Below are 22,767 nucleotides of genomic sequence, written 5' to 3'. Positions count from 1 at the left end.
CCATACCCAGGCATCTATTGAATATTGGCCTGGTTATGTAAGAAAGCTGCAATGCTATGTCCTTCTGATTCTTATCAATATATTGTAGTTTAATCTTGAAAAATAACATTAATATAACTGTGTTATTACAATCTTTAGTATCCAAACAAATAACCCTAACCTCATTTTTTTATCAACTAACTACTACAGAGAGTATAAAATAACATTTAATGTCTTGACTCCTTTTTTTCACTCTTCACTTAAATTGCTAGATTACTAATTCCATCTCAGATTTTTCTGCCCTCTGTTTCCAGAAGGACGATTTCATAATTTCAGGTGACAAAAGTAGGAAAGCACGGAAGCTAAGGTTATACCCAAATTGAAGGCGTTTGTAGAAGTTATTTAGAATACTCTGTCTTTAAATAAATAAATAAATAATATATAATCAAATTATACATATCTTGCCTTCCATTTCTTAAGCTTCCTTGTTTGGTGATACCCACGTCTGAAGGTAAAACAGGACTGCTTCTGTTCAGTAAAAGCAAACCCCACAATATCTGTCATTGCAAATATGGGGTTTTTTTTGTTACCCACACAAATAGCGTTCAAAATACAAGTTTTTATACTGAACTATCCTTATGTGAAAACCACAACATAATGTTGTCCTAGAATAAATTCGCTTTAATCCAACATAATTGCATGTCTTTCCAAATCTAGGTTGGAATTAGGGTTGTGATTATAAAGTTGGCCAAAAGAAATTTGATATTTAATACAAGAAGTCTGTATAAAAAGAATAGTTCTTATTTTAACAATTGTATGTATGTAGAAATGGATAGGATTACAATCTGTCAAATTTACTTAAGCAATGTTGTAATTCTAACTCACAGTAGCATGTCCTCTTAACATTTGGAATAAAGGTCAGATTACGTGCACAAAATACAGAATTAAGATTGCATTTATAATCCTCCTGCCTCTAATAAAGTCCTGATTTCTATTATTTATAGGCAAAATTTAAAAATAAATTTAATTAGAAATTATAGAAAAATTGCTTTCCTAGAAGAAAATAGTAGTTCTTATTTTCTAAATTGTTTTGCGGCACTGAGGTCTTCCTGCCCCAGACAACCACGGCTACTGAAAATCAGGCGACTGCTGGTCTCGTTCACACCTGCACAGGGATCCTCGAATCCTGCTTTCTTTCCTTCAGCTGAAACAAATTTCAGAAGCATCTGAGGCGTGCTGTAGGTCATCTTTAATGTAAACTACATCTGTGAGGGTATCAAAATATTTTAACTGTGTACATATTGAGGATACTGTACTCTGTGGCTTTGAATTTTCGTGTGTGTTTAGTATCTCAGTTATAGCTTCTCACTCACCTTGTCAAATACTTTATCACCATTTCTTTTTTTTTTTTCCTAAAAGGTAGTGCTAATGTTACATTTCAAAGGCAATTATTTGGCTTTAATCTTTACCCTTTAGCATTTGCATACCAGATACTTCAGAGCTATGCCAGTACATGACTATGGGAAAATCAAACTGGTTGTAAATCAGACTAAATCAAAGCAAAGCTGAGTAGCTGGTTTGCACTGCTTATATGCAAGACTATACTGTCAATCTACCTAAGGATATATAAAATACATGTAACAATCTAGGATATTAGTCACAAATGCATTTTTTTTCTTTTTTAGGGTTCAGGATTTTGGTGGTTTGTTTTTAAATACGGTTCCACTTTCCTTGACATTTCCCTTTTAGCAGAAGTTCACGAGTTTAGTTTCTGAAAACAGCCGGCCAGCTTCACTTTAAACCTGATTCTCATCAACAGTTCTTCAGTGATCTGGTACTAGTTACCCAATCTGGTACTAGTTACCCTGATGACTGACTTCATTCTCAGACATCTCTTTACCTACGGGCACTGCTTGAATAACTGGATAACACTTGGGAAAAATCCTAGATGCTATTGTCTAACTAATTTTCATTGTCACATTAGTTGTTCAGTTTTACAATGAACTCTTTTGGTTTAGCACCCCCTCAGGATAACAGTGGGGATTCCACTGCACTTTTCCAGACTCCAAGGGAGTCTGTTCCATCTTGGTTACCTGTATTGTTTGGGTAGCCCCATGTGAACCTTTCAACCAGTTCCTAAACCCTCTAAAGCATAAGCCTGTATGTAACGGCCTCCTTCGTGTCTGCAGCAGCACCTGGAACCTTACAATGTCAAAACACCAGATACGCCTCAAGTACTAATTGGCGTTTATCATCCTTAACACGAGCAATGCTGTACTAGGTGCATTTCTGAAATACTGGTGGATGTTACCATAAGAAAAAAAAATAAAATTGAAGATTGATCGGAGATGAAAATGAATGTGGAAGGGCATAAAACATGTATTTGAATGTAGTGGTAACTTGGTATGAGATAATTTATTCAGGTTTATGTAATCAGAGTACTCCCTAGGCTTTATTTCTCATTTCCAAGAAGGTCCTGGCAGGATGACGCATTGATGTCTTTTAGGAGATTACAGAGGCTTCAGTGTAATATTTAAGACACTGTCTTGAAAAAATTGCTTTTTGCAACGTCTCAGCGGAGGGTTCAGTAATGTGTTTTGTTACTAGAAACAGGTATTACAGTGGTGACAATTTTTATTTGGTTTTTCAGCTGTTCTTACAGACAATTTCATCATCTTGTCATTTGAGGACCATAACCAACTCTGCTTTATTCAGTTTACAAAGAAGATGGATTCTCCTGATGTAAACAAAAGACTGGAAAAACTCTCTTGTTTGGACTTTAAGGTATAGCTGTCAATGGTGACTGTAAATACTGCAGTAGCTTTACATTGTGAACCACTGGTGCTTGCTGATATCCTATAGCAGTATAAGTTGCAAACCTTTATATAACTGATCAGAACAACTCAAATTCCAAAAACGGCAGTTATTGAAAAGTAAAAAAAAAATTACATGGCATTCTGAGTTAATGAATAAAATACTGTGCCAAGAGGGATCCAATTTTCTACTGTACTTAGGTTAAGGGCTCAGACACACAGTTGAGTTACCCCTGCTTAACAGATTACCTTGTGTCTGTTGAGCAGCAGTAACTGACCCTTTGCACATTCTCAGCATCTAACAAGCATGAAGCAAAATCTGTAATGGTAAACCTCAGTGTAAAAGATTTAAGGTAATGTGTTTTACCTCTTGTTTGCTGTGGGCTAAAAATGTACGCATGGTCAATTACTATGGCTCAGCTGATATATACAAACTCATAAAGTTATGGTAATTCAGTCATCTGTCTGAGCTCCAAGACTGTTATAATTCTTTGCAGAAATCTTAATTTTCCCTCTAGTTACAGTAATCGTGTTGTTGGGAGAGTTGGTTTTACAATTAAGCCACTGAGCTAGGACTCAAGATATAGAAGCTGAGTTTCTCGCCACTGACAAACTATGTTTGTGACCTTAGGCGAGTGACTTGGTGCCTCTGTATCTCAATTCACTATGTGCACAGTGAAGATCAAAATACTCCTTTATTCCAGCCCTTATGTGTGGCAGTAGCTGAAAGGTAGTCTTGAGATAGCTGAACTGGCTTTAAAATAGCCACTTTGGATGTCAGTAGAAACCAGCTCATCTTAAACTGAATTACACCGTGTCTTGGGTGGATTGGGCTGTGTAGACATAACTTATTTCGACCATCAGCTCTTTGACATCAGGGCAGTGGCTGACCGTAGGTGGAAGCGCTTGGTGCTACAACAGCATGAAAAAATAATCAGCCAAAGGCAATTAATTTTGAACAGGCAGAGTAGGAAGGGGGCTGCATACAATTCACTGCAAGAATGAAGAAGAAACAAGCCTGTGCCCAAGAAAGGTAGAAAGATGTAGTAAGCAAAAGGGAGACTTTGTGTTTATTTCAGACTGGATAAATATTAAGGAAAACAATCTTCTACTAGTAAATATTTTCCCCTTGACAACCCCTCAGTAATTTGCTTCCTCACATAAGGGAGTTTGCATCTGCAAGGCAAGCTTTTTAAGGATGTGTTTAATTTAAGTTTTGCCATATTACATTTTAACTTGCTTGGTAGAAATACTTTCTGCTAGGATGAATATCTAATACATTTTCCAGGCTGTTTCAGTTCAGGGCCTCTTTTCAGCAATGACTTGTGTTTGCGAGATTGATCCAACCTCTATAACGTGGATTTGAGACAGTTCACTGTTCACCAGGAACTGAGCTGATACGTAGTTTACTTGAAAATTATGTGTGCTTGTGCCTGGCCTATGGCGTTTGTTAAGGTTGTGCTTTAGAGGTAAGGCTAGTGTGTGGTATGTGTTGTTTTTTTTTTAATAGCTCTAAACTTTAATGAAGAAGCTATGGTGAGCTGAAGTCTGCCTTCGTCATTTAATTGTGAGGGCCATAGCTCCTTACTTAATTTATGTTTAGAAAATGTATTTTCATTCTGGGTATTGCTGGGCACATTTTGGATCTCATGGTTATGGCTTTTTTTTCTTGGGAAAGAAGGAAAGCCTAATGCATAGAAAACTCTCTCTGCCCTAGGAAACCAGAAATATCTGCTGTACTCGTTAATAGGGTTGTTATGTTCAGTTCTTTGCTGACACAGCGGAGCTTCTAGAAACGCCTCCATGTTCAATGTTAACTTTGCTTTCTCTTGAAATCAGTGGGAATCACTATGGATTATTTCCTTGCCAACCAAAAAAAGGCATTTGCATTTTTTAATTGAATGTTCTTTTGTGTGAAGCTTGCTAGTTAGGCAGCTAAATATAATTTTTATTATCTTCAAAATTGCACCAGTGTGAGCCAGCAGAAAGTATTATTCACTACTGCAATAATATTATGTCAGCTCTCTGCATTGAATTAGAGTTCTTTATGGCTGCTTTTGGTCAAAATTACAAAAGCTAAAAGATCACAGACACAGTCAACACTAGTGTCACTATCAGTAGTAACAAAAGAAACAAAAGATGGTCCTCAATTGCAAATGTGCAAACTTGCAACAATACAGCTTTAGAAAAAACAGTTCCTTAGTGTTGGCTTTTTTTTCCAAGAGAAATTGAATTAAAAGGTAGCTTGCACTGGTATAAAACTACCACGGGATTAAAATACGGAGCTAAGATTCAGAAAATTTGAGTGTAGCCTTCATCTCTGCTTCTGACGTTTGGTGTAGCCTTGAGAAATATAGGTAGCATTTGGGTTTAAATTCCCATTTCTAAAAAAATGCTTGCTTCCGGTCATATGTAAAGATATAATTAAATTTCTGTCATATTTACATTGTAATTTCTTTGGTACCTGGACAGAAGCAACTTCACATTGCTCACTGTCCAGCCTCATGGTGGGCAAAATTGGCAGGGAACTCTAGGCAGTACTGGGCTGCCAGAGTGTTATTAATAATAATAATAAGTCAACCGTGCTTTCCTCCTCACAGTGTGATATTTATCCAAAAGTTGGTTTTTTTACACAATTACATACCTAAATGGAAGAATTATTTTCTTTATCCTCTTCCTTTCTAAACGACGCCACCTTGGATTTTATTTACACTTTGAAAAAAAGAAAGGGAGACTTATTGTATGAATCGCTACAGTCTTGAAGACCAGCAAAATATAAAACCAACTGTTATCATTTGTCTGTTCTCACTGGCATTAGTCCATGTTTGAGAGTGCCATGTCTATTGCAAGATGTAGAGGTTTACAAAAGATTTGTGGCTGTTATTACATGTGAAATTGTTGTGAACAGTTAACACTGCAATACAGCACTAATTAATATCTGTGGAAGTATTTGCATTTTCCCATCCTAATAGATGTGTTGCCACCAAATTAACTATTTATATGTAGTTTTCATTCAAGTATCAGCTACCTGTTAACTTTTATGTATGTTTTATCTTTACACTTCTAAAGAGTATTTTGACAAGTAAAACACAGGATAGTCTGAAAATATTGACCTTTTGCAAGTTTTTCCCATCTGTGCTTTTTTAAATCCATTTCAATTTACTGAAGGAGGAGACAGTACAAGGAGTTAAATGTTTACCACGAGAGAACAACATTGGTAATTACTTTGATTTCAGTTCCTTTTGATGTGTATTCAGGGGATGAAGAGGTCAATAATATTATGACCATGCAAATAGAAAAGGGTTCTTTTTGACCATATAAAAAACAGCAGAGGATTATTAAAGCATTAACCTTGATTTTAATGGCCTTGGTTGAGTGGTGAGATCACAATTTGGATGAGCCTGATTATTTACTAAATACAATACATAAATGCAACGGGTTCTTAACACCCATTGCACTCTGGCATTATCGCATTACTGCCATCCTTTGTTGCCTTGCAGACAGGAATATGAAAGCAATCTGTCATGTAGTGAGACTGGCTCCAGAAGCATTTCTCTGATAAGAAGACCCCCTGCCCTTTGCTAGTGTCTGGTCCAGTAGGCTTAGCCATGCGCTTAATCCCCAGAAAGTGGTTCGATTATTGCTGACCAGCAATGGCAAGATAGTTTTTTTTTCCCCTAGCTATCAACCTTCCATTAATTCCTTAAGCAGAAATGCGGTGCAATCTATATTTCCTTGGCATGTGTCACCCAGATGGTGCACTGCTCATGTTTTCAAATAACCATGCTCCAAAATAACAGAGTTTGAATAATAAATTCCACAAATCCTTCCTGAGAAAGAGGCACAATTCTCAGGAGCTGCATAAACTTTACGCATGATGCTGTAGCTCATCCACATTATGCAGAAAAGTATATATTCTCTTGCAAAGCGGATGCTTGTATCTGGATTCCTTAATTTAGGGAGGAAAAAGGAAGATACATGTTTGCTCAAACACTGTAGAATATATTTAATATTTGATTATGTCTTAAACACTAGCCTTAGCTCCCTGGTCAGCTTTGCAGAACTTGTCATTTAATATGGCTAAGCTTAAATCCTATGTGTAGGTCGATGCTGTCAAGCAACCATGACTGTACATTTTGGTATTGATTGGAGTCATTGCAGTAAATTCCTTCTTAACTCACATTCCTTTCCTTCCCAATCCCCTCCCCATAGATAAAAGTGTGAGCATGTCTTTTTCTGTCTGAGGAGATATTTTTTACATTTACAGACAGCCTATATGAAGATATATGTACGCAGTCCTCTGTGTATATATATACATTCTCTTTCACACATCCAAAGTAAATGCTCCCAATTGCTCCTACTATGCTATTTTATCACCTCAAACGTTTCCTGCATTTTTTTTCTTCCATCAGATATCTTACATTGATATACATGGACCAGAAGGTAGAAGGATGAAACGTCACCTGGCAATTAACTGTATGCAAGATATGGTCATTTGCTGGTGGTCAGCAACTAGTGATGGAGCATGGCCTTGGTCTCCTATTTCCTGTGAGAGGGACAGAGCCAACCTATTGCTATTAGGCTGTGCACATGGCAAATTGGAGGTAAAGTGCTGAACTCTCTTGTTATGTGATTTTTCGGATTTGCTAAAGAAATAACTGCTCAACTGAAATGCATATTCAGGTAGATATGAAGAACAGATGTGATAAAAACATAAGAAAGGAAGATCAGCCATTCTAATCTTAAAAACAAAGGTTTGTTATTTAATGAAAAAAAACACCTTATTTAGTGTGTTTACTATTTTCACATCAAAACTAGCAATCTGAGAAATGTAGCAAGGAAGTAAGGTCTTTATAATGGCATAGCTTTGGAGCTGCTGACACTGAAAGTAAGAGTGTCAGAGTTCCACTATCAAACTCTAATCTGACTTAGAAACTGTAGCTGGTGCATGCTTGTCTAATGCAATTGTTTTACATTGTCTGCGATGTTAACTGATAGGCATTTTTCGTTTATTTTAAGTGGTTTATTATCAAATTTTAGCTACACCCAGATGCTGTGTAAATTGTTGCTATAAGTATTGATCAAATCAGGGACCAATTTTTTTCTTAAAGAAAAAGTCAAAATTCCCCATCTACAGGTGGGAACGTAAGCTGCAAGTTAGAACAGGGCTACAAGCTGACCCTCTTCCTGGCGCTTCCTTACCTTACCTTTTTAGGCAGATCTTTCCGTTTCATCTCTTTCGTTTTTATTTCATCTACTTAAGAATATCTGAATCCAGTTTCTTATGTTAGGTAAAAACTTAAAAATGAAGCTATCTGGGCAGTACTCTGAGGAGAACTGGAGGCTGAATTTAAAATGTAAAAGCTCTTCTGGACTAGCATCTTGTATAGATGCTCCCGTATTTGAAGTTTTATTTTCAGTTTAGCTTAAGACGCTACTGATACGGACTAAAAAGGCACTGACTGTGGGAGAAGGGCACAAACTTGAGGATCAGCTGTGGAATAGCTATTCTGGAGTAGCTGTTACAGACTATTTGCCTGTAGGGAAAAACCCTAAGTAACACTTTTAAGAATAAGCTGCTCTTATAAACAACATCCTGTTCTCTTTAATTAGGGAAGATGTAAATGTTTTAATGTCTCAGAATTATTACTTTGATAACTAATATTAATTTCGGTGAGGTTTTTTTTCCCTTGGGATTTTCTATATATTGAAAGCAAAAGAGAAAAGGTAGTTGAGACTGCTTTTCTTTCTTATTTCAGCCATTAGTCACTGCAGAATTTAAGTTTAAATTACCTCCAGTTCTGCCTTCTTTGCTTCTTTTCAATTGACCTCTCTCCACTAGCGGTCATCTTTGACTCGTCTCTCTCCTCTGCCGGATACACACCTGCAGTTCTCAATTCCCCCTGCAGCTATGCCCAATCGCTTATAAAAATTACTCTGGTAGCTAAAACCTGCCTCTGTTCTTTGTAAGTTTTTTTAAGCCTAGTCCCTGTGCCAGTTTGATATTATGAAACTTCACCCTACTAACATTTCAGACCTTGTTTCTCTACCATGACTTCCGTACGTCCAGGTTCTGACGGCGACATTCCCACGCCTTTTCTTTCCTTCCCACGTCTTCAGAAAACTCCCTAATGCCAACATAGCAGTTTACAATCTCTCTTTTCTGAGGCGTTTTTGAGAGACTTGTTTCTTTTAAGAAATTCACAGAAACCACCCTGTCCGTTTAAAGCTTTCGCCGTTTCATTTTATATATTGTAGGGAAATTTACAAATTACAGCATTGCTCTGCATTTTTCAATACACCTTGTTTTATCCTTTTCTGGTTTAGACTCTAAATTGCTCAGGGCTGAGGCTGTCTAGTATAGTCCCAAGCACATCACTGGTGCTTAACACAATAATCATAATAAGCATTCACTGAGCCTTTAGGCCTAAACTCATAATCCTTTTAATTTAGCCCATATAGTAATATAAATATAAGAAAATTATTTTTAAACGCCAAACTGACAAATTTAACTGTTCAGTTGCTTTCCCTTTTCTGATTCTTTGACTGTACTTGTCTGTCTGAATTCTAAGATCTTTGGATGAAATTTCTTTTCCTGTATTTGTCAATAAAATATCAAGGACTATGCCAGGGCTATGGAAAAATTAGTCATATATAGATAACAAATTGTCTTGCTGGTTGCCAGTTAGTCTTTCTGTGTACTAGTCTCCTGGATGCTGAGTGGGCTGCTGTGTAAGGCTCAAGACACTCTACCTATAGGCTTCCCCTGTGTATCCACGATGTGTAACCTATGGTACTGTTTGTTGGGGATTTTTTTTCTTGATTTCTCTAGCGCTCCTTATGGGCAGTAGTTAAATTCCCGTGCATGGATTGGGGGATGCCATAACCCAGCAGCTCTAGAAGCAGCATCAACCCCAAATCTGCAATTTAATGATGTACATTTTCCACTTGCACAGTCTTGGAGGGGAACTTCAACTTAACACCTTTAATTTCTGAGGGTCATTTGATAGCTTAATATGAGCAAAAATGTAGTTAGCATTTCTAGACGGCTTCTAAACAGTTACTTTCTAGATCAAATACCACAAAAACGCAGTATATCTGTAAGCATGCTTATTTGCCTCTCTTTGCTGCTGCTCCTTTACCATTTGTAGTGTTCTTCAGGTATAGACCTGGAATAAAAACATAACATGCTATTGTTATGCATGAAAATAAATCCATATTTATTGTATTTGACCAATAATATCAGTTTTCTCCCAGTAAATCATTATTGTCAATAGAAAAAGAATGAGAAGCATGAACTGATTGTTTGGAGTGTGTATCAAAAAGAGATGTAGTAAAATAGTACTACTACTATAAAATAGTATTGCTTGGATAAAACAGCATTATTATCTAGAATTAAGAGAAAAATAGGACTTGCTGAGTGTCTAGCCCATAAAGAGCTGTTTGGTATATTTGCTTTATGAAAAAGTAAACCAAGTCTGAGGAAATGAACGGGTTCTGCCCACAGCCATTCTGCAGAACCTTGGTGCCAGCTCCTGACACTCCCATTGCTGTGGCAAAGCAAAGGGAAATGGGGCACTTAGGTGGTACTACCTCCTCCCTGGAAGAATTTTCCAAGTGCTATTTGCTGGCTACCAGCAGAGTGCTTATTAGGACAAGAATAGCTTTGGGACAAGGCAACTCAACCCCTCGTCGTGATGCTGTCCTGTAGCCACGCGTTCTGCAGTGGGATGATTCCCATTGCACATACAGTGTTTGGGGTATTGTGTACTTAAGCAGCTTTTCAACTTCATGGGGGAAATATATTTTACATTTTAAATACACTGTAAATGTGATTGGAACTGTGCTCTGTGGCTTTATGTTTTAACATTTGCTACTATTAAGGCTAAAGGTAGACATTATTCTTCTAAAAACAGAAACTACTCTTTCCTTGCAAATCTTGGTTTTTTTTACTGCCGTCGTTATTTTTTTTTTTCCTGAGATCAGTGTTTACTATGTTAAATGCTATAGGATTTGGTGAGGAGTCCTCCCCTGAAGAAAGAAAAGTGCTTTTCTGTTTAACATAGGACTTTGCTTCAGTGTGCAATATATGTTTATGTGCATCCACTCGTGTTGCTGCAGGACTGTTTGTCTGTTACACCTTTGTCTGCTTTCTTGCAGGCATTGGTTTCCTCTGGTAAACTCATCCATTCTCCAATTTATTTATTTAATTATTTGGGGTTTGTTTGTTTCTTCTATCTTAAAGTACCAATAATCAAGGATGTTATTTAAATTGTCTCCCTGTGGAGATAATGCTGGTATTTTGATTTCAAAACCAGAAGAGGAATCTTCCAGAAATCATTTCAAACAATTTGCTATGAATAAATAGGATCTGATGCGAAATCATCCTTGGATTAAACGCTTTGAGAGAAAGTCATGTTAAAATCAACACGAACTTTATTCTGCAAACATAAATTAACAGGAGGTGATGATGCCAGGGCTTAGTTACTGTAGTACTTCGCATTTGTCTTTGCCATGTTTATTTTCACTCCATTTAGTGCTAGTGTGAATGACTGAAATTATATTTCAATCTTGTGGAAAAAATAATTTGCCTGAGAGAGAATTATTATTTTTCTTTCTCCCAAGAGACAATATTTAATAGTTATTGCTTCCACATTGTGCCTCAAACTCGTGAAATAAACACAGCAGATCTTTTAGGAGTGAACTCTCCTACAATTACTGTAGCACTCAGAAAACCGTCTACGGTGTGTGACTGAATAGCTGAAATACCTCTCACACACATAGAGCAAAGAATGCAAAATCCTTGATGTCACGTTGGGTTAAAAGTTCAATGAATAATATGGGATAAAGATGATGATGATAAATTTTGAAAGAAAATAAGAATAAATGTTGGCTGAAGATCTAAGATTGCATGTGGGACTGTAAATACAATGCAGGCAAATAAGTAACCTAGAGTAGGAGCCTTGCATTTTTATTTTAGAAATGTTTAAAAATAGGAGTGGGGTTTTTTCTTCCATCTTCACAGTGCTGTATTTAAAGCTATTTTACTCTAGTGTGCACTACACTTCCCACTCTACATTTCTAATTAAAGTGTTTGTTGTTATTTGGAGCCTCACTGTGTGAAATTAAATAAGCATTTTTTTAACACCCATAAAATAAATCAAACATTTTTCCCATCTGAAAGACACACAATTCAGTCACAGCAAGCTTATTTCTCTGTTTCTTTTGTTTTCTTTTTTTTATCTGCCTGGTAAGCCAATTTTCTGCTTAAGAACTACTGGTTAAAACTCTTATTTGTTTTGATATGTGGACTTTATCCTTTCCCAGCACTCTATGCAAAATACTTCAATATGAAGCGTTCAAAGATTTGCACTGAGAAGAGTGATACTGCCCACACGAGCTAGTCTAATATTTCTTTCAAACATAAAATGAAAGAAAATATTTCAGCTGGCATAATTCAGGCCCCTTATTTACAAAGATTAACAGATTCCTTTACTTGGATTGTTACGATTTCTGACTCTAGGATCTGAGAACCTGAGCTGTCTAGTATCCCTCGTTCTGCTGATTAGCGGGTGCAGAGCGTCGGCCAGTACTGCAAGGGGGAAACAATATAAAAGTGCAGTAATGGTGCATGATTGCCACATTAGTAAGGGAAATATGCATAAATTATGTGGATAGTATTTAAATAAATTTATTATATTTTTGTAGCATAGATGTCACGAAACTAAAAAGGACTTTTACTTTTTATTAAAAATTTTATTTATTTATTTATTTTACGGAAAGTAATTGGTTTTACTTCGTGCAAAGTTCTTCCAGAAATCTTCCCTTCAGATTCAAGGCTAACTGCTTAGTTCCAGGATTTATGGAAAGCACTTAACGTTGAATGGGATTGAACACCCCGCCATGTGATATTACAACTCTGTCTTTTTAGATCCGCTGCCCTGTCCCCTCCTCTGCAAATCCTGCAGTTGTCCTACCCACTTCTGGGCAATTCATCCAGCTTTTGCCTTCCCATTCCCAAAACAAATGTTTTGTTAGCTTCAAGATATGTTGCTGTTTTAATGTTCCCCCTCAGGGTTCTACAGAAGTACGGCTCACCAGGAAGGAATCCCAGCGGTTTCCCTTAAATGGACTGCTAAAGCACTATGTGCACTACATTTACTGGCATGTCACTACTTACCAGATAGAAAAACAATTGGCGGGTAATGGAATACCATCTTCTTGGGAAAAAAAAAAAGATGTTTTGATTGTTAGACTTCTTATTTTTCAAAAGCATTATCTTAGCCTTATTAATATGGTTTTGTAGCTGTATCTCTCTCTGCTTTTGTTTTCTGGTTAGTGGCATGAAGAATTAATAATAAAAGTCACTTCTGACAGAGAAACTCAAATCTTCCCTCTCAGATGAAAGAGAATATCCATTTTTTTCCCCTTCAGAGTGCCAAATACCAGTTACATTCAGCAAAGTTGGAAACCAGAACAAAGAGGTCTCTCGGCTTGGTACTCTTCCTCCAAGAGGCACATGAGGCCACTGATGCATGAGAAGCAGCTTATCTGTTCCAATCTAAGGAGAAATGTTTCTCTTGTTTTCAGCCAGAATGTGAACAGCAGTGTCTACAAAAGTTTCCTTTAAGCCTCATTTGTTTAAACATTATGTCATAACTTCTGTTTTGAAATGCAGCAAATGGTCTTTCTCTCCTCGCAGGAACTTTCCCCTAGTTTAGAATTGGGTTCTATGCAGCAACCAGCCCTACCCTAGACTTCATTTCAAGGATCTGCTCTCAAAATTATGTGAAGCTAGGAAACTTCTCATCTCAAGGCTCATTAAATTAGCCTTCCAAAATATAAGACTGTGCTTTCTTTTAAATTTGAAGTGGTGAGCAACATTTTGTCCCAATTCTGCTCTAACAAGGCGGAACAAAATTATTAATTGGAACAAAATTATTAATTATTAATTTGATTGCTGAGTCTCAAATGATCAGATGGCAACGTTTACTTTACAGTGACTATTTCCATTGCTGTTTTCCAGCAGTCACTCCTATGGAGTTCTAAAATATATTTTTCACCTGTTTTCTTCTCTATTGTCTTAAACTTCATTCTTCAGTCTTTCATCTCTCATAGGCTTGATTATTGTGTGGCTCTTCATGACTTTTCTTGTAGCTTATGAGGAGATGTCCAGAGAGGAACGCTGGTTTTGGATCAAAATATGTAGATGAATAACACAGTGCATTGAAACCTGCCACGGGAAGAGAGAAACCTGAGTCCCAGAGGGCCTCAAGGCTCATTTCACTGAAGTTATGGAAGCTTTGAAGACTTGCTTGGGCAAGATTTCTGTTTCACATATTTGAAAGGCAGCTACCTGCGTCTCTATATACACTCTTAGGGAAACCTGCAGAACAAATAATAACACTTCACCTTGCCTTTATTTGGGGTTACAGAGCTCTGTGGTCACAGTAATCCTTTGTCCACAATAACCTCTTTTAAGGGTTTCCTTGCTTTGCAATTTAACACCTTAATAAGCTACACATCTCAGCAGTTCTAACATCTCCACAGCAGCCAACTTCACATTTTGTGGGTGTAAGTGACTAGTTGCAGAGGCTAAGTCATTGGTGAGGGAATGGTGGAGAAGAGAAAAAGTTTTTCAGAGTACATGAGTAATTTAATCTTTTATTTCCTCTTTTTGGTATGTATTTTCATTGATCACTACTCTTCATTGAAAGCAGTTTACCTGGTTTTCACAAGTTGGATGCATTTAACACAAAAACATACTTTTGTGTTAAACAGTTATATGCTCATAACTACTCACCTTAAACTAGCTAAGACTTTTGTATTAATCAGCAGCTCCACGGAATTGCAGTAACCCTTTTTTCTCACTTTTCAATGAGAAGCCCTTTTGCTGACAAAATAAATAAACTGTCTGAACAAAACATCCTAATCAGTCTGATCAACATCCCGAATAACTTGTTTATAAATTCATCAGTTGCTTCTGAAGTAATGGGTGGTATGCCAAAAAAAAAATATCTTAATTTCTTATTCTCCTGCTTTGCAGGATGAAAGGCTAAATTATACGTTCAGTTGGTCGTGTGATCTGGGGAAATCAACTTGAAACTGCTTTAACATTAAGTGTACATTTCTGTTTTCAACCTGAAATTTCCAAACTTCCTCCCTCACCCTCTCTCTGCCTTTTAATCACATTTGTTACCCCTTTCTGTGTAAATGGTACTTGCATACCATCTGGACTCAAAAGAAGGGGCTTCCAAAATCAGTGGCAGGTCAGCAGCTTTAGTTTACAGTGTGAAGAATGCTATGGGTATACCTGAGGGTGGGGTTTGGCTCAGTTTGACATTTTCCTTTCATTCTTTATTTCTGCATGAACAAACACCAGCAAGTTTCTGACTGACTTCTACTACTCTCATTCTTCTAGAGACATTAATTTTCTCTCTCTTTCAGAGAAATAGCTTTTCAGAAGCCGATTTGGAACTTTTTTTACAGCTGGTACTTCTCCCACACTTTTCCTGCTTGAGTCCTGTATGATAGTCTTGCTCAAACCCACATACTGTAGGACATGAATCTTCATTGAACTCCACAGTTGCCTCCATCACTTTATGGTATTTCCCATGTTTCCACACTAGAAATTCTTGCTCTGTGCCAGCTGCTGGCTTTGTATCATATTCTGCTTTTGTGTTCTTCTTCCAGTTCATTCAACTGGAAGAAGTACCCCTAAAGTGGTCCCCCTTTTCTGCTGTCACAAATTCATTTATTCTACCTCTAAAGCTATATGGTACCAAAGAACATCTACCACCTACTCATTTGGCAATGTATACTACACATTGTTTAAACATGCTGTTGTTTCTACCACTACAGTGTAATATTTTCTGTTACCATGGCCCACAGCAAATGATCAAAAATACTCTAGGTGTGATGCTCAGAGTAATCTATTATAAATTTTCCCAGAAATTTGGGGATTTCTCCCCCACCTCACTTGTGAATAATCAGTTATTCTTTTATGTCAGTCAGCTGCTCATTTCTCCTCTTACCAACACTGCTAGGACCATCCCCTCTTTTGTCTTCTATTTCACTATCTTGTTATATACTCTGGACAAACAAATATGGCTCAAAGTGTATTGCAGGGTTTTTTAATCAAAGGAATTAAGCTTTTCAAAGCTAAACAAGTAGATTTTACAATTCCATTTCTAAAATGCATATTTTTTTAGCTTACTGACCCATAAGAAAACACATTTGCAGTAGTCTGCTTTTTAAATCATCAAAGTAAGAATGAATTGTTCCAAATGACGACCAAAACGTTTTGGATTTTTTTTCAGGTTCTGAGTTATGTCCGTACCGAATGGGATCCACTCGATGCTAGGTTCAGCACTAATCAGCCTTATCAGGTTTACACAGTAGAGCACTCCGTCTCTGCAGACAAAGAGCCCATGGCTGACAGCTGCGTCTACAAGTGTGTTAGGAACAAAATTCAGTGTGCGGCCGTCACCCGAATACCACTACGCTCCAAGGCCATCAGCTGTTGCAGAGACGCTACAGAAGACAAACTAGTCCTGGGTTGTGAAGATTCCTCAATAATTCTGTATGAAGCCTACAACCAAGCAACTCTGTTAGCTCAAGCAGAGCTGCTGCCTGTTTCAATAACCTACCACCCGTCTGGAGCCATATTCATGGTTGGCAGCTCTCAAGGGGAGCTGCAACTTTTTGACACGGCACTGTCCCCAATTAAAATTCAGCTCTTGGCACAAGACTATTCACCTGAGGCAACTCTGCAATTCAGTAAACACTTTGACGTGCCTAGCAGCCTCATCCAGATCCAGTGGGCTGCTCCTGAAGTTGCATCTGCCAGCGCTGAGAGCTCAGATATTCATGATCTTTTGTTGGTTAGATTCGACAAAGGACCCCTAGGAGTACTTCACTTTAAACTTAGTAAGTTACTGAGCGCATCTGTTGAACCCTGAGCTCTCAAGGAAACATCTGTACCTCACAAGTTTTTTTGTAATTTGAAAGCAACAGCCTCATTTTAGATATATGGGACCATAGCCTTAAAAACACATAGTCCCAATGATAAGTGAAGATGTGAACCAAGGAGTTAATTATGTTTCACAATTACTTAGTATCTTTTCATATGAGGTCTGACAGAATAGGACACTGATCTGTTGTTGGATCAGAGTTCCATTATGTTCCCTGCTACCCTAATAAAGCATAACAATTTCTCATATTGAAAACCCTTTTATTATGTAGTATTTTTTAGGAATTGTATTCATTCTGTAGTAATACCCCTAACAATCTAAAATAAGCTATATTTAACAATACAATAGTAATGCCATTTTCTTTCCTAAGTTATTTTTTGTGTGTATGATGCAACTCTCCTTTCCATTACAATGTGCATTTGTCCTGGTAGGCTGTTCTTCCTGAATTCTGTGCATGAAATTATACCATTTCTTTCCTTGAAGACTTTTCACACAAGAAGGAAGGTTTTCTTAACCTTCACAGAAGTTTGGTCTCTAAATTAATTTGCCAAGAGCTGTGAATAAAAGGAGTAATAATACTAATTTTAGAATTTATATACCGCTTCTCAGTTTAGGTGTAAGGAGACTTTAAGAAAGTAAAACCATAACTGTCTTCATTTTACAAACAGAATAACAAGAAGCAGTAAAGGAAAGCTAAAAGCTTTCCAAGAGTTACACAACGAGTCAGTGACTGAACCGAGAATAAAACCCCTGCAGTTGCTCATCAGTGAGAACTGTATTCATTCCATTCAAGGCAGGCAAGTTACAGTGGGGCAAACCCACTGTGAGAGCTAAAAAAACAATCATGCTTAAATCTTCTGACTACCAAGCCAGTGTTTCAGCAGAGCAGACAGCCATGTCGAATATACTCATCCTGGGAAATTTCAGCATTTTGCCCATTGTCTGTCCAAGGAAACAGGATCGCCTTTGTGAATCTTCACAGGAGTTTTTTATGATTCATTTGTATAAAGCTACTGAGATTAGGAAGAAGCCTTTTTTAAAAAAACAAACAAACCAAAAAAGAACCTAGGTGACAATAAGGTTTGAAAATCTACTTTCTTTCTTTACTTATTGAGACATGCATGTGGTTTTGTGGGGGAAAATCCTGTCTTAAAAGTACTGCAGACCTAAACATTTGAAAAACTGAATTTAAAAAACTTAACTAAGTATGCCACTGCAAAAAGGTAAATTAATATAATAGGATGTTAGCAACAGAAGTGTTGGATTGACTTATAGCTGTATAGTTTTAAAAGAGCCGATCCAGATTATTAGTTATCCAAAAAAACTGTTAAAAAACTGTTTACAAGTTATCATTTTTTTTGAGATAATTCGGCTGCATTATGTTCAACGACAGGTTTAATAGCTGCAGAGTACACCACAACACTAATTATAACAGCTATTTGATGTTTTTGTGCATGTTGGCCATAAAAAAAAAACCCTCTAAATTACCTCTTACCTGTGAAGCAGAAGGCACTCTACCCACATCTACCTTGCTTTTCTTCAGTCCTCCCTTGTGGGGTTTTCTCACAACACCTTTCCAGAAAGCACAGCTTTCCCCTTGCTATCTTTAGTACATTTATGTTCTTATGAAGGCAAGCAGGCTCTCAGTGCAGGGATTTAGAGGCCTTTCCTGCTAATTGGCAGCTTGTAAACTTAATTGGACTGTCTCCCTGGGCACCGTTCCTAAATCAATTAGGCAGCGAGTTGGCTGTCACCTCTTTTTCCCAAGCAGGTTGCCTGGAAGCGCACCACCCAGGAGAAGTCAAGCATCCAAATGGGAAGATGTTGACCTCTACAGCTGAAAGTTATCACATTTTAAAATTCATTCTGTATAATTACTGTAAAATCTCTTCTAGGAAGAAGGCAAAGCTCGCTCTATCCCTCCCTCCCTTCCTCTTTGTAGTCCACTGTGCAAAAATATGCTGTTCTCTATTGCATCCTTGTTTACCAGAGCTTTACCCCTCTTCTTCTCAGTGTGCCACACTACGGAGGTAATGCTGTGTTGAACCTCAGGGGTTTTTAGGTCTCTGCTGTTTAAGAAATAATGCAAATATAAATTAATATGGAAAATTTAGGGGTCCATGACAACAAAACCCAGACAGGCATTTAGGACTGAAATAAAATCCATAATTAACTCATGGCTTGGAATTGTTTCCCATAAAAGACTGTTAAGAAACTATGCTGATGAGAACAGGCAAATATGTTTTTAACTTCCAGCTGACATACTATGATTTTGGACAAGTTCTGTGAATTCTCCATTGTGCTGTCTTGCCAGATTTATTTCAGGAAAAGATTCATATTAAATTTACCCACAAACATTAATGGCAAATATTTTTGGTGTCTAATGCCAAACTCATTTTCAAAAGCATTGCGGCTTCTTGTCGTTGATGTCAACCCAGATCTTGGATAATGCCAAACTTGGTACTGGTGCCAATGGTTCAGCATTGCTGGCCTCGAAAGACATTTTAAATATAATATTGTGTTTAATTAGCATGCAATTAAGTATTTTCAGCTTCCCCTAGTGATTAATGTGAAGATTGCCCAACTTATGTAATACTTTAAAAACACTAAATATTCAGGAAGGATGAAGTCTACCATAACAATTAGATATTATCACACAGACACAGGTTAAACACGACTATTGCGCAGTATAATATCCATAGGCTTTAATACATGCAAATGTAATGTGAAATACCATAGACAACCATGTCTCTTCTTTAATGACACTAAAAATCTAAAGTATTTCTCTGTTACAAAAAATAAATATGGAAGCTTTTTTCCCCCAAAGCGTCAGATCTGTAATACCAAGTTCTCAGCAGGTTACTTGTCCTCAAGCTATATTCACATGTTTTCCTCTACTATTTTTTTCTCAATTCTTATTTTACGTCATAAACAATATTCACAACTACATTTATGAAAATTTTGTGAGGTATGTTTTCTATATATCAGGTCTGCTTTTCTCTGTTACCAGACTTTTTTTTCCACAGCCATTCTATGGCTTTAATATCAATATTGAACTTCAGCTTGTTCCCTTTCTCACCTGAATTTTTTCCTTAAAATTAGTTTTGACAAACGACATCAGAATATAAATTGAGAAAATAAAAAAATCACATTATGTTTTTACTTAAAGAGAGCGGAACAGTAAGTTTATTCTGGTCTCTTTCTAATATCTGGAGCAGTATGACTCTAGCACAATGACCCAAAGCAAGAATTGCTCAAATGCCACGTGTGGCCTATGTCACACGACTTTCTGCAGCTTTTCAGTCACCTTTTCTATTCAGAAGCTGAGATCTACAAGTCAAGAAACACTGGCAGTCTTTTAATTTCTATTTTTCAGAGAGAGGGTGCTGTAGATAAATCATGCTCTCATGGAGTGAGCAATATGTTGCTCGGTTCTTTCCCTTATGGCAAGCTTGTTCTTGGTTTCATGTGCAGCTCTAATTCAAGGATCCTTAAATGCTGATGTCTTTCATGATATCCCCTCACAGAAGAAAAGCTTCATTTAGAGAATTTTGCCAAGCTAGGAGTAAGTTCCTGAGCAATTGCGATATGGAGAGTAATCAAGTAACTGCTGCTTTGAAGTCTGAGCTGCTGTAAACTTGTATGGAGGTACATTTGTGTGAGACAAATGCTGGGTTTTAGTGTTGTCCAGCAGTATTTCCCTACAGGAAGGGGGTGCCGTGAACATGGATTTATTATCTCCAGTACAATAATGATAAACTGGGAATAAGCTTTTTCTACCATGTTTAAAACAAACTTCATTACATGATATTGTCACCAGCAGGTATTAACCACATTTGCTCCACGCGTGAAGTTCACTGATGTTTTCTCTCTGCTGTCCAAAGCACCCTCTGTCTAAATATACTAAGATAATAAGGAGCTATCTCACATAAAAATTTAATACTGAAACCCATTAACTTCAACTTTCTCACTTTAACAAACGGTGATTATTTTTATCTATGCTGAAAAGTAGTCAGCTACTGCTTTACATACTCATAACACTGTCTTTGGTTTTAATATTTCCTGTAAAAGGTGTGATCACAAGAGGACAGCTGGGCCTTGTGGAAATCATCCACCAGTACATTCGTTATGATGAGATACATGAGGCAATTAATGTCCTCAACACCATGAACTGGAACACGATGGGTCGTCAGTGCTATATATGCTTGAGTGCCATTGTCAATCACCTTCTTAAACAAAAGCTTACACCAGCCAGAGAAGGTAAGAGTCTGATGATATTTTTAATGTATTTTCATGGTGTCTTTGTAATTCATATGTGGATTAGGACAATGTATTTAGTGACTGTATAAAGAAGACAATAGTGAGAATCCAGACAGTCAGCCAGATTATGGTCCTTTGTAATCAAATGTCGTATGTAGACAAGTAATTTCAGTAAAATCTGGATCAATGTGTTGATTGCACTTTAGTTCATTTGTATCAATAGTGATACTAAAATAATGCATATTTTAATATGTATATGGTATAGGCATGACTTTATATAACACTATCATATATATGCTGTAACTTTATTACATTACATAAATTTGCTTGTGTTACAGACTAACGTTAGTTAATATAGGATTGAAATGTTTGTTACATAGTCACGCTGAGGCAGCACTGACTTAGGGAGGGACGTTTTCCTGCAACAGGGACAAGAGATTTTAGTATGTTTTTTAAGGTGCTTTTGAAGGGTCATTCTTTCATTACAAAATCCAAAGGCTTTGAATACACTATCCTCTGCTGCCTCCTTTAGGCTTATAGCATTTGTCTTCACTGTAATCTTCTGGGCCCCTGCAGTAGTAGCTGGGGTCCCTCACAAGAAATGATGACTTCTGGGCTCAGCCTCGTCGTCTGCTGAAGCCTGGTGCGATGCCTTCCTCTTGATTTGCTGTTTATCTTGAAACTCAATAGACTTCAAGATTTGAAGTGCCTTGATTTAGTGAAGGTGTTATTCCCCAGTCTAGCAGGCAGACAGCTGGGGACCAGGCATCTTTTGTGGCAAGAAAGAATTCTTAGGATTCTGGTGTGTTTGATGATAGAAAAACTCCAAGGTGTCCTATGTTACTGCCAGGCTATCACCTATCCCATTTTGGGCGATCTGATTAAAAAATTCTCTGTATTGCAAACATAGCATATAAATTCTAAATAAAACCTGCTTTTAAAAGGACCCGTGAAAAGGGCTGGTTTTGAAACTCTTGTAGAAATATGCACATTATAAATAGATGTCTGTGTGTTTCCCCCCCATGCAGCTCCCTAACACTGTTTATAGCAGATGGAATTTTATTCTGGCCAGGAGTTATTCTAAGTGAATCTAACAAATTTGGTATAGTAATTTGTTTCCTTTTTTATTAGCAAAACCCAGTGGGGCCTTTTATTTACAGCGATGGGGCAGTTATCTTTGAGATCTTTATTCTGCCTTCAACATCAAGCTGGGCTATCTAATGAATCTATAGCTGTGCTAGTAGTTACTCATATTCCATGTAGGTTGAAATATTTCAGAAGTACAAAACATGCTGTCAAGAAAACCGCGATGGCCAGGGAGTATGGCTTGTTTTTGCAAAGGTACCGCTGTATTCAATTTTGATCTAAAGTGACCGCTGCTTTGAAAGAAAATACCTTTAAAGTTCAATTTATCTTACTGTCTATATTTAAGATAACACAAAACCTAATTTACTAACAGTTGGCCAGAGTTACTAACACGATACTATTAGCATATTTAGTGCAATCAAGCCTAATAAAATAAAATGTAACCATGCTTGGAAAGAGAACCATTATCACTAAATACAGAAATGGCTAGTTTTAACAAACATTAACAACAGCAAATCAATGAGATTTTGTCTGCCTAAGTAGACAATAGGTTATATTTTGCTTTTAAAGCCCACACAAAATTCTGATTAGCAGTAACAGTTTGAAACTATATAGCAAATATAAAGAAAATTCTCCCTGTTCTGCCTATAAGGACT

The 22,767-nt window shown here is 37.1% G+C and overlaps 1 protein-coding gene across 8 annotated transcripts in view; it reads left to right on the top strand.

The window, feature by feature from the left end:
- Positions 1-22,767, top strand: part of WDPCP (WD repeat containing planar cell polarity effector) — a 161,315-nt gene that overhangs the window by 69,227 nt on the left and 69,321 nt on the right. For all 8 annotated transcript variants that reach the window (XM_074579215.1, XM_074579217.1, XM_074579218.1 and 5 more), the window contains 4 exons: positions 2,630-2,763; positions 7,205-7,396; positions 16,112-16,721; positions 20,837-21,025. In XM_074579215.1, coding sequence (XP_074435316.1) covers positions 2,630-2,763; positions 7,205-7,396; positions 16,112-16,721; positions 20,837-21,025 — 1,125 coding nt within the window. The remainder of the gene's footprint in view (positions 1-2,629; positions 2,764-7,204; positions 7,397-16,111; positions 16,722-20,836; positions 21,026-22,767) is intronic.

Source organism: Larus michahellis, chromosome 3 (genome assembly GCF_964199755.1).
Source record: "Larus michahellis chromosome 3, bLarMic1.1, whole genome shotgun sequence".
NCBI classification, from domain to species: Eukaryota; Metazoa; Chordata; class Aves; order Charadriiformes; family Laridae; genus Larus; species Larus michahellis.
The sequence above is the reverse complement of the archived record's forward strand: the minus strand, read 5'-3'. Positions and strand labels throughout refer to the sequence as shown.